This window comes from Mizuhopecten yessoensis, unplaced genomic scaffold, assembly GCF_002113885.1.
Source record: "Mizuhopecten yessoensis strain PY_sf001 unplaced genomic scaffold, ASM211388v2 scaffold1883, whole genome shotgun sequence".
Classification (NCBI taxonomy): Eukaryota; Metazoa; Mollusca; class Bivalvia; order Pectinida; family Pectinidae; genus Mizuhopecten; species Mizuhopecten yessoensis.
In genome coordinates this window covers 1354347-1364346 of record NW_018404269.1, presented here as the reverse complement: position 1 = coordinate 1364346, position 10000 = coordinate 1354347, and the positions used below count along the sequence as shown (strand labels likewise).

Genomic DNA, 10000 nt, shown 5'->3' with positions numbered 1-10000 from the left:
GGTACTAGTCCCAAAAGGAACGGATGGACACCAAGGTCAATTGTGTGGAGATTTCAATTGTTTCCATGTTATGAACCAGGAACAAAGACAAAGTCACCAGGAGGGGGAGGGGGGGCTGAGCCCAGGAATCAATCAGGGTATCATGAATTTGTTCATATGGTTGTAGGGAGGGAATCTCAACTGTATCCATGTAATGACCCAAGGACTGGCAAATGAAGTGCAAACCTATAGTCCCCCTCCGGTACGGTTTCTATGGATGACAAAAAGGTTGTGGGTTTTAGCTAGAAGAACCCCGACACAGCTGCCATGGTGGCAACACCTAGTTCATGTATATGAGGTTCAACATCTTTGTATACAGGGGTTACATCACCCCTAAATTGTTTCAAGTATACGAGGGTCTTTACTTTTTTTTTATATACAAATTTTAATCCCTCAGCATTTTGATATTCTCACTTTCATAGATCTTTGACATATGCATATGCGAATATTCAGTGATTGTTGGAGGCTGCCAGGGTTGAGGAGCCCTGGATCAGCCCCCCGAACAATAAAGTGTCCACACGTAGGTGGTCTTTCACTATTCGTACACCTTACATTCAATAGCTATGTTTATACATGTGTTATATATATATATGTATATATTTTATATAGTTATATTAAGTTTGTAAGTTGTCCCCGCGCATGCATGTATCAGCCACCCCAAAACTGTATCCATCTGCTTCATGTCCCTGTAAAGTCTTTTACTTTTTACCGGGACAAGAATGGGGACGTCCATTACCTAAATGCACGCGATGTATTACTGTTTATTATTGTTGTTTTTTATGACAATTATCCAAACCTTTCCTTGTGGGGCTCACAACCCCTTGATATCCACACAGTACCCTTTTATTTGAGGGTCTTAACCTTGATTACAGGGTTCACAACACCTTGTTATCCACACAGTACTCTTGTATTTGAGGGTCTTTACCTATAGGGCATACAACACCTTGATATCTATACTGTACTCTTGTATTTGAGGGTCTTTACCTATAGGGCCTTCAACACATTGATATCCACACTGTACTCTTGTATTTGAGGGTCTTTACCTATAGGGCCTACAGCACCTTGATATCCATACTGTACTCTTGTATTTGAGGGTCTTTACCTATAGGGCCTACAACACCTTGATATCCATACTGTACTCTTTTATTTGAGGGTCTTTACCTATAGGGCATACAACACCTTGATATCAATAATGTACTCTTGTATTTGAGGGTCTTTACCTATAGGGCCTACAACACCTTGTTATCCACACAGTACTTTTGTATTTGAGGGTCTTTACCTATAGGGCCTACAACACCTTTATATCCATACTGATTTTTTGTATTTGAGGGTCTTTACCTATAGGGCCTACACCACCTTGATATCCATACTGTACTCTTGTATTTGAGGGTCTTTACCTATAGGGCCTACACCACCTTGATATCCATACTGTACTCTTGTATTTGAGGGTCTTTACCTATAGGGCCTGCAACACCTTGATATCCATACTGTACTTTTGTATTTGAGGGTCTTTACCTATAGGGCCTACAACACCTTGATATCCACACGGTACCCTTTTATTTGAGGGTCTTAACCTTGATTACAGGGTTCACAACACCTTGATATCCATACTGTACTTTTGTATTTGAGGGTCTTTACCTATAGGGCCTACAACACCTTGATATCCATACTGATTTTTTGTATTTGAGGGTCTTTACCTATAGGGCCTACAACACCTTGATATCCACACGGTACCCTTTTATTTGAGGGTCTTTACATATAGGGCCTACAACACCTTGATATCCATACTGTACTCTTGTATTCATATAGCACTGTGTACCTTGAGGAGGGTCCATACCTTCACATTCTAGGGTTACAACATCCAGATATTCCAGACAATCTGCTCCACACACAATAAATCAACACACACACAATGATCAATGAGGAAAGCATGAGTACCATACAAATCAGGTATGATGTCTCGACTCCATGTGTCCAACGACTGGCGTAGACAGGAGCAGCCAACGATATGTGTTTGGTTTAAGGGTACAAACTCCATGTTTTATAAATACACTGACACATGTTTCAATCACAACATTAACACCCCTTTTTTTCCTAATTTTGACTTTGAGTGACTGGTTTTTGGTTGGTGCAAGTGAAAAGAAAAGAAACATTTTATTACTTTAAGAGGGGGACCACTTTGAAAACATACATCGGTACCTGGGTCCATATTCATAAAACCGTTCTTATGCTCAAACTCAGATTCTGTGCTCAAGCCCAATTGCTTGTTTCAGTGATAAATGAATAAAAAAATCACATTTTGTCTGTGATTTGGAAGAATTTTAGAGAAACTTTAAGCAAAAAATTGTTTAAAATGTTGCACTTGACATTTTTTTACCGTGTGACATGATTTAAGTGAGTTACAAGCAAGTTGATTTGAGCACAGAATCCATGGTTGAGCATGAGAGCAGTTTCTTGAATACGAGCCCTGGTCTTGACTTAGGTAGAACGGGTACAAATACATGCCTCAGCTAAATGCTAGGTATCCATGAAGTACCTTGTCTTTATGGAAGATATTAGGGTCTGCAGTCATTATTGCATCAAAATGATCATTATACACTATACACTTCACAATATCAGTCATGGATATCAATATTATGCAGATTTTTTTATGACTATGAGGCCAATGGGACCTGTATTGCTCAACTGTCTTTTTTCTTTGATCTGTCAAGAAATGTATTTTTTTTTTACTTAATTGAAACTAAGTGTATATAAATGTTTAAGATCCCTGTCCCACCACTGTCAAAACACGGGTAAAGTATGGTTTTCTTTTTTGGATATGATTTATCAACGCTATGAACATGCCAGAAAAATCATTTCCCAATACAAAAGTTACAGTTTTTGGCAGTGGTACAGGGATCCTTTAACTTTGACACCTGAGAATGACTTTAGCTCATTCATCCCTGAAGACACATTTCAACTTTTCCGATTCTAAGCTTGGAATAGTTCATTATGAAATTTCAGGGGTGAATGAGTTAGTTATCAAAATCATCAACTAAATCATGGTTTCAACATTTATGGTTTCAAAGCAAATAACTTTACATTATGTCTGTACAAGGCTAGATGATAAAATTTGACCTTGGGTAACACTTTTTACTAAAATAGAAATTTAAATTTACCGCAGGTGAAAAATTCCAAAATGCATTTGCTTTTTTTTTTTTTTTTGGGCATGCTATTTGAACAAATTTGTAATCACATCTTGTTCTGCTAATGATAATGCTGGGTTCAGCCTTAATTTAGACTAATTTGTGGAACTGCCTCTTAAGATTTTGGAAATGTAAAAATATTGACAGATAACACATGGATAGCTGAATGACTTTTCAGACAAGGAGAGCTAAAATCTAGGACTACAAAGCCTGTCCAAAATTTAACATTATTGCGCTATGTCAAGAACATTTTTCACACATACAAAATATAAATTGTAAAACTATCATTCAAACAAAATGTTATTTCATTTTGATGGTAAAAATAATTCCCATTCCATTTCAAGTGAAAGTTTGTACAAAGCATTCTCAAGAGGTGATACATGGGCATATTAATATTTCATTGATGTATTTTTCCATTTGTTTTACCTCTATCTCTTCATGTTTGACTTCTACCAATGTCAGAAGCTCAACAAAATGTTGTTTTGTAGTCACTGGTAAGTTTTGTATGATGAGGTGTTCGAGGGTCACTACCACGCACACCTACGTCAGAGGGGAGACAATGGATGCCAGCGAGCCATCGCACTCCTAAACGATATCAAATCATTCCAGTGAACACGCTCATCACCTTCGGATTCGTTTCCGATCCTAATTCGCCCGATAAGATTGTCATTTCCGAGCTTGTTTTCATGGCACACCATCATTTCCATGGAAAGGTGGCGCAGCGTTTCCCGACTCACACTAAACACCAGAGCCTCATTCCATGTCGGGTTCTGTGACTGGTGAACTACCGAAGTCTTCTTCTTTTTCACACGTTTACCCTTGTGAAGTAGGGACACCTTCACGTAAGCATCTGTAAAATATGGCAAACATCTCTAATGATGATGTCAATTTCGTATGTAAACCCTAAAGTATACATGTTTAAAAAAAATCAAAATGGATCTGTTCCAGGATAGGAACATTTTCTATACAAACAACTTGTTATTTAAAGTTCAACCTTCTATGATACTTTAAAGATGTATTAATAGTTTAGAATGCCATATGATTTAAGATTTAATTACATAACATTTTAATCCCCTTTTTCATGGCTCTGACATTTTGGAACAATCACCCTTCCTTCTAATGGTTTTGTTACAATGGCATACTTAACCCTCTCATGGCTTCAACTTTGTGGCATGCTCATTTTTCTCACTATTAACATTAATATTGTGGCTATCCTCGATTACTCCAGGGGTTAAGCTCACTTATACTTTCTGTACCCCTGGAATATGTCATGACAAAATCGAAGGCTCAGTGTGTGCCTCCTTGTGGATGAGATGAGAAGACTAGTTTGATACTTTGATGTACATCAGAAGAATGTCGCTATAATGTAATGGTAACATTTACAGGCTTTAAAGTCGGGTGTCAGTGCTCTGTAATTTTCAAAGGCCCAGGTATCAGCCTAGCGATTGGTCAATATTTTTTTCTACGAGACAAATCAAATTGCTAGCCGTGTGCCTTCAATTTTGCAATGACACATTCCAGCAGTGCAGAGAGTGAAAGTGAACGTAACCCCTGGAATATTGAGGATGCCATCATTGCTTATAAATTACTCACCCAGTAATTTGCCTTCCTCAAGATGGTGGAGGTTCCTCGCCTTGGTGACCACAACTGTCAGACGCTCTGCACTAGACAGGAATGTCATGGAAAACATGATGTCACCATAATCCTTCTGCTGAAATAAAAAAAGTGGGCTTTAACAGAATGGTTGAACAGTGACTCCTGTCAAGGCTCTTTGGGAAACAGTACTTAATTTACATGAAGTATCAGAAACCCCCCAACTATTATACAAGTAGTGACCCATTCATAGAAAGTATATTAGCAGTGACTATAGTAGATTTTGTTTTGATCGACTTCTCCGTCCTGATGTCAATGCTGTTGCAATATATGTATATTTCCTAGTACATGTAGTAAATCTTTAAGTAAGTCTCACTCTGTGAATGCAACATTAGTGATGATTTCCACAGCACAAACATTTCAAATTAAGACTTTCATACATGTGTTTGATTGAAAGATGTAGTAGTCATTTAATGTCAAACTTAAGGGTCTATAGACACTACACCCAAACATATATGATCCACTCAAAACACAGAATAGCTCTATCCTGCATGTAAGTTAATTGTTGTAATTGATTCAAGGTCACGGTTAAAAAATAGATTATAGTTGGACAGATTGTAATACCCCTATGGAACATAGGTCAAACGAGAGTTTTTTGTTTCAGTGCCCGTAGCATATACTGTAGTAGTCAAACCAATGATAAAATGTTTGTACAAAGCAATAAAGACAAAAAACAAACAAATTTGTCTGAATACTATCTACGTCAAGATAATGCCTATAGCTAATAGTATCCTTCATGCACAATTATTTGTCAAATTTACCTTTCCATATTTATTTGCAAGGACATTATTTTAATTCACGAAACTTGCACGTGTATATATTATGTATAATTGTTAGTGTGATACTTGAATTGGTGACTGATGCTTAATAATGCTAATTTATGTGAAAATAAATATTACACACAGCAAATGTCTATGGCACCCCAAAGTAAATAACCCCAACTGTGGTACAACATTGTCGATGAGTTGCTGTCTGTATGGGCACCAGATAATTAACCGTGAACAAGGCCTGACAATAATGTTGTACGGTACATACATCTTTACTTTTGGATTTTTCTATTGGCGAGATGCCTTTCCATAGGACGGCTTGCTCCTGTAGATCAACACAATCAAGCAGAAGCTTGATCTGACCGATTATCTCGTGTCGCGAAAACTGGTCGAAGTCCAGCAGCAGTATCTCCAGAGAGCAGAAAGGCAGCTTATGAGGCGACACATCAAAGATAAACTCCTCATCAAATTTAGGGTTGACAGTTTTGTTGTGGACCTTAGTCTGAAGTTGGCTGCGATGAGAAGGTAAAAGAGATACCTTGCAGTAGGGGTCAAGGTTACCACAATTGTCACGAGGGGTCAGATCAGCAGCCTGGATTATGTTGACTGTGAGGAGGTGTGTCTCTTTATTATATGTGAGACTGAAGTTGACTGACCCGAGGTTCTCTTCCTCTCGACTCAAGGGCAAAGAGTGCTGGCGTTGTAACATATGCTGTAAACAGAATGTCAAGTATTAGATATATTGGAAGTTAGGCTGGGCTGCTTATCACATGTCAGAAATATATATTTATTTTTCTGCTTTTAAACAGCAATGCTTATGATATGTAACTAAAAGGCTCTAAATTTTAGAAGCAATATTGACATGCTGAAACTGCATCTGATGAAATTAGGACATTTAATCGTCAGATCCACTTAAACGTTTAGATCCATATAACAACATACTGACGTCATCAAAAGGATATAATTGATAAAGATAAATATGAACAAAACCAAAGGTAACAAGGAGGGAGTATAGATCCAATCAGACATTAATGTCATACTCATTAATGTCTAGTATGACATTAATGAGTATGACATTAATGTCTGATTGGATCTATACCCCCTCCTTGTTACCTTTGGTGTATCAATGTCATACTAATTATCGTTATACTAATCGATGTCAAACTTACCATCGTCATACTAATCAATGTAAAACCTATTATCGTCATACTTATTATCATCATACTATTCAATGTCATACTTATTATCATCATACTATTCAATGTCATACTTATTATCATCATACTAACCAATGGCATATATATAAATGTCATACTTATCAATGTCATATATATTAGTGTCATACTTATTAATGTCATACTTATCAATGTCATATATATTAGTGTCACTTATCATGTCATACNAACCAATGTCATATATATAAATGTCATACTTATCAATGTCATACATATTAGTGTCATACTCATTAATGTCATACTAATCAATGTCATACTAATTATCGTTATACTAATCGATGTCAAACTTATCATCGTCATACTTATCAATGTCATACTAACTATCGTCATACTAATCAATGTAAAACTTATTATCGTCATACTAATCAATGTAAAACTTATTATCGTCATACTAATCAATGTAAAACTTATTATCGTCATACTTATTATCATCATACTAACCAATGTCATATATATAAATGTCATACTTATCAATGTCATATATATTAGTGTCACTTATCATGTCATACTTATCAATGTCATACATATAAATGTTATACTTATCGATGTCATACTTATCAAAGTCATACATAGTCAAATGGGCAGTAAACTAAAGATAACAAGTTTAAAAAGGGTTAGCAGAGTTAATGATGTCGAATACCATCATATAGATGTAGAATATTTTTTCTATAGATAAATATAAATAAGAAGCCTTTCAGGTGAACCCTGTATTGTACTAGGGTGTCTATGATCCTGTATGTCTGAAAGGATTGATCTGAACTTCATCATACACGGCTCTGGTCTGGGATTGTAATTAGCTTAAGTACAGAATAAAAATGTCGTTCTTGGGAAACACATAAAGAGGAAAACAATGAATTACTTTTGCTGAAATGTCCAGATTGCATAACTGTAAATGGATGTGATTGATTCGCAGAAAGAAAAAATAAGAATCTGTGGGCTATGGCCTCAAGAGTGCCAGTATAGGATTAAGTAAATGTGAGTCGGTGTGGTGATTTGTCAGGCTTGGGAATGACACTCACATGCATATCTATTTACACACAGATTACAGTTAAATAAGTCATTGCTGCCACTGACATCAGTTTTTTGCCAGATAATCGACAGCTACAACAAAATGGATTGGAGCCGTAAATAGAGACTGAGCCTGGCTCGCCATGACAGGCTTAAGTCTGGGCCGAGTAGTCAAGTGGCGACGGTGGACATGGGACTCCACCGCACATGACCATCACCATCTCGTAATTGATTTTCAAGATTGACTTGGTCTTTCCTCTAAGCACCAGAGAGAAAAGTGGAAAATAACGATTGTATTTAATCTTTGGGAATGAAATTTATTTTTAGTGAGCAACAAAGAGAGGAAGAGAAACAACTTTTCAGCTAAAAGTCAATTTCCATAGCTCAATGTGACTCAACTTTGCAGCATATTCATCAATATTGATCAAATTATAAATATCATATCATTGAAATTAGGTCATATGTTCATACACACACAGGTCAATGCATGTTAGGTCACAAGTAACGTTTAATGTAACTCGGTCACTCAACATTTCATGGAAACCAGATGGTGATATGTTTAACGACATTTGATTTAACTTGATCGAAAATGGTGTTAGTCTCACATTACATTCAGTGAACCAAGATCTCAAAATGACATTCATTGTTACTTAATATCACAAAAGTCATATTTAGTGTAAAACGATATCAAAGTAACCTACAATGTAACTAGGTCACAAAGGACATTATGCATAAGTGACATTTAGTGGAACTAGGTCACAGATGACATTTGGCATTACTTTACTAGGTCATGAAACTACATTGAGTGCATCTAGGTCACAAGTCAAATTTTCCAGATCCAGCTTACAAATTACATTCTGGTAAAAGAGAGTTATAAATAACATCCAGTGTAATTAGGTAAGATTTTATTTTGCATTTGTTTTGTCAATTTGGTCACAACTGTCACCATAAACCAAGTCAGAACTAATCTAGCAGTGTAAGTAGGCCCTAGCCAGTGCTGGTACTGGAAGGTTGTACATATATAAACGGAGTACTGAGATTGAAATGAGGAGCGAATCCTTACAGTATAACAGGATTACAGATTATAGCTGAAGGCAGGATAAGAGGTCTTTGCATTGTTTATTGCCGAAGCTAGGTCGCATTCAAAAACTGGAACAGCCAAGTACTAAAAAGTTACACAGTGGCAAAAGCTTGTTTTTTTGTTTCTCCTGCAGGTCCGTATTCTTGTAAAATTTGCAATGAAAGTGTTTTTTAGCTAGGGGAAGAGATGATCATATATGAAAAAGTATAGAAGAATTGATCGAGGAATTATTTTTCCTTAAATTGAGGTTCAAAATAGAACATTGACAGATCAGCAAGGGCCTACTCATGTCCTGGACTGTATCCCCCTCCCCTATGGACTAGTTTTAGTAATAGTGACCTAGACCTTAAAACCTTTTTTTAACCCCTATTGCACATCTACAAATATATATCATAAAGTATCACCATGTCCAATTTCAAACATATTAGTCGTTTGGATTCCAAGATGAGGGCTGTAACTCCCATGATCTAGCTATTTTTAGTAACAGTGACCTTGGAAATGACATTATCATTTTAAAAACCCTATTGCACATCTACATATCACAGTATATCACCATGCTTAATTCTAAATAGATTGTATAGTATTCTGGATTCTGCAATGAGGACCAATGTCAAATTTGAGAAAGATTTTTTTTTTTAATTCTGAGATAATATTGATCTCCAGAAACAAAACTGTTGATAGACAGGATTGTGATTACTATGCGACACCTGTATCTATGATTCAGGGCCCTAAATATAGGTCACAGTGACCTAATCTTGATGTGTATATGTAGGAAAGTGTCATATATACCAAGATTACGTCACTCCGTGTTTCCTACATGTATAACCACATTGAGTGTCATATATCTGAACATACTGGAGTAAAGTATTTATATAGGTAATTAACTTGACGATTCTGATATGACATACCCTAGAGACATGGAATAGCTTGATGATTGTGTATACTGTAGGGTTATGAGTACCTAAAGTCTGATACAGCCGTGTGAAACACAATAAACCTTTAACAAAGGCAGCTATATTATATATCACCAAT

General features: G+C 36.4%; 1 protein-coding gene and 1 long non-coding RNA gene across 5 annotated transcripts in view; both read right to left on the bottom strand.

The window, feature by feature from the left end:
* Positions 1-412: 412 nt before the first annotated feature.
* Positions 413-1746, bottom strand: LOC110442336. Its single transcript, XR_002462007.1, has 3 exons — positions 1637-1746; positions 1396-1572; positions 413-1277 (listed from the first exon to the last, which is right to left on the bottom strand). It is a non-coding gene; the product is annotated as an uncharacterized LOC110442336 (long non-coding RNA).
* Positions 1747-2401: 655 nt separating this feature from the next.
* The window catches only part of LOC110442317 (synaptotagmin-6-like), a 137730-nt gene continuing 130131 nt past the window's right edge, over positions 2402-10000 (bottom strand). For 3 of the 4 annotated variants that reach the window (XM_021485872.1, XM_021485865.1, XM_021485878.1), the window contains exons 4-6: positions 5913-6356; positions 4818-4935; positions 2402-4074 (exon numbers count right to left, since the gene is read on the bottom strand). In XM_021485872.1, coding sequence (XP_021341547.1) covers positions 3770-4074; positions 4818-4935; positions 5913-6356 — 867 coding nt within the window. In that variant the 3' untranslated portion in view covers positions 2402-3769. The remainder of the gene's footprint in view (positions 4075-4817; positions 4936-5912; positions 6357-10000) is intronic. The other variant, XM_021485886.1, reaches the window with a different exon arrangement.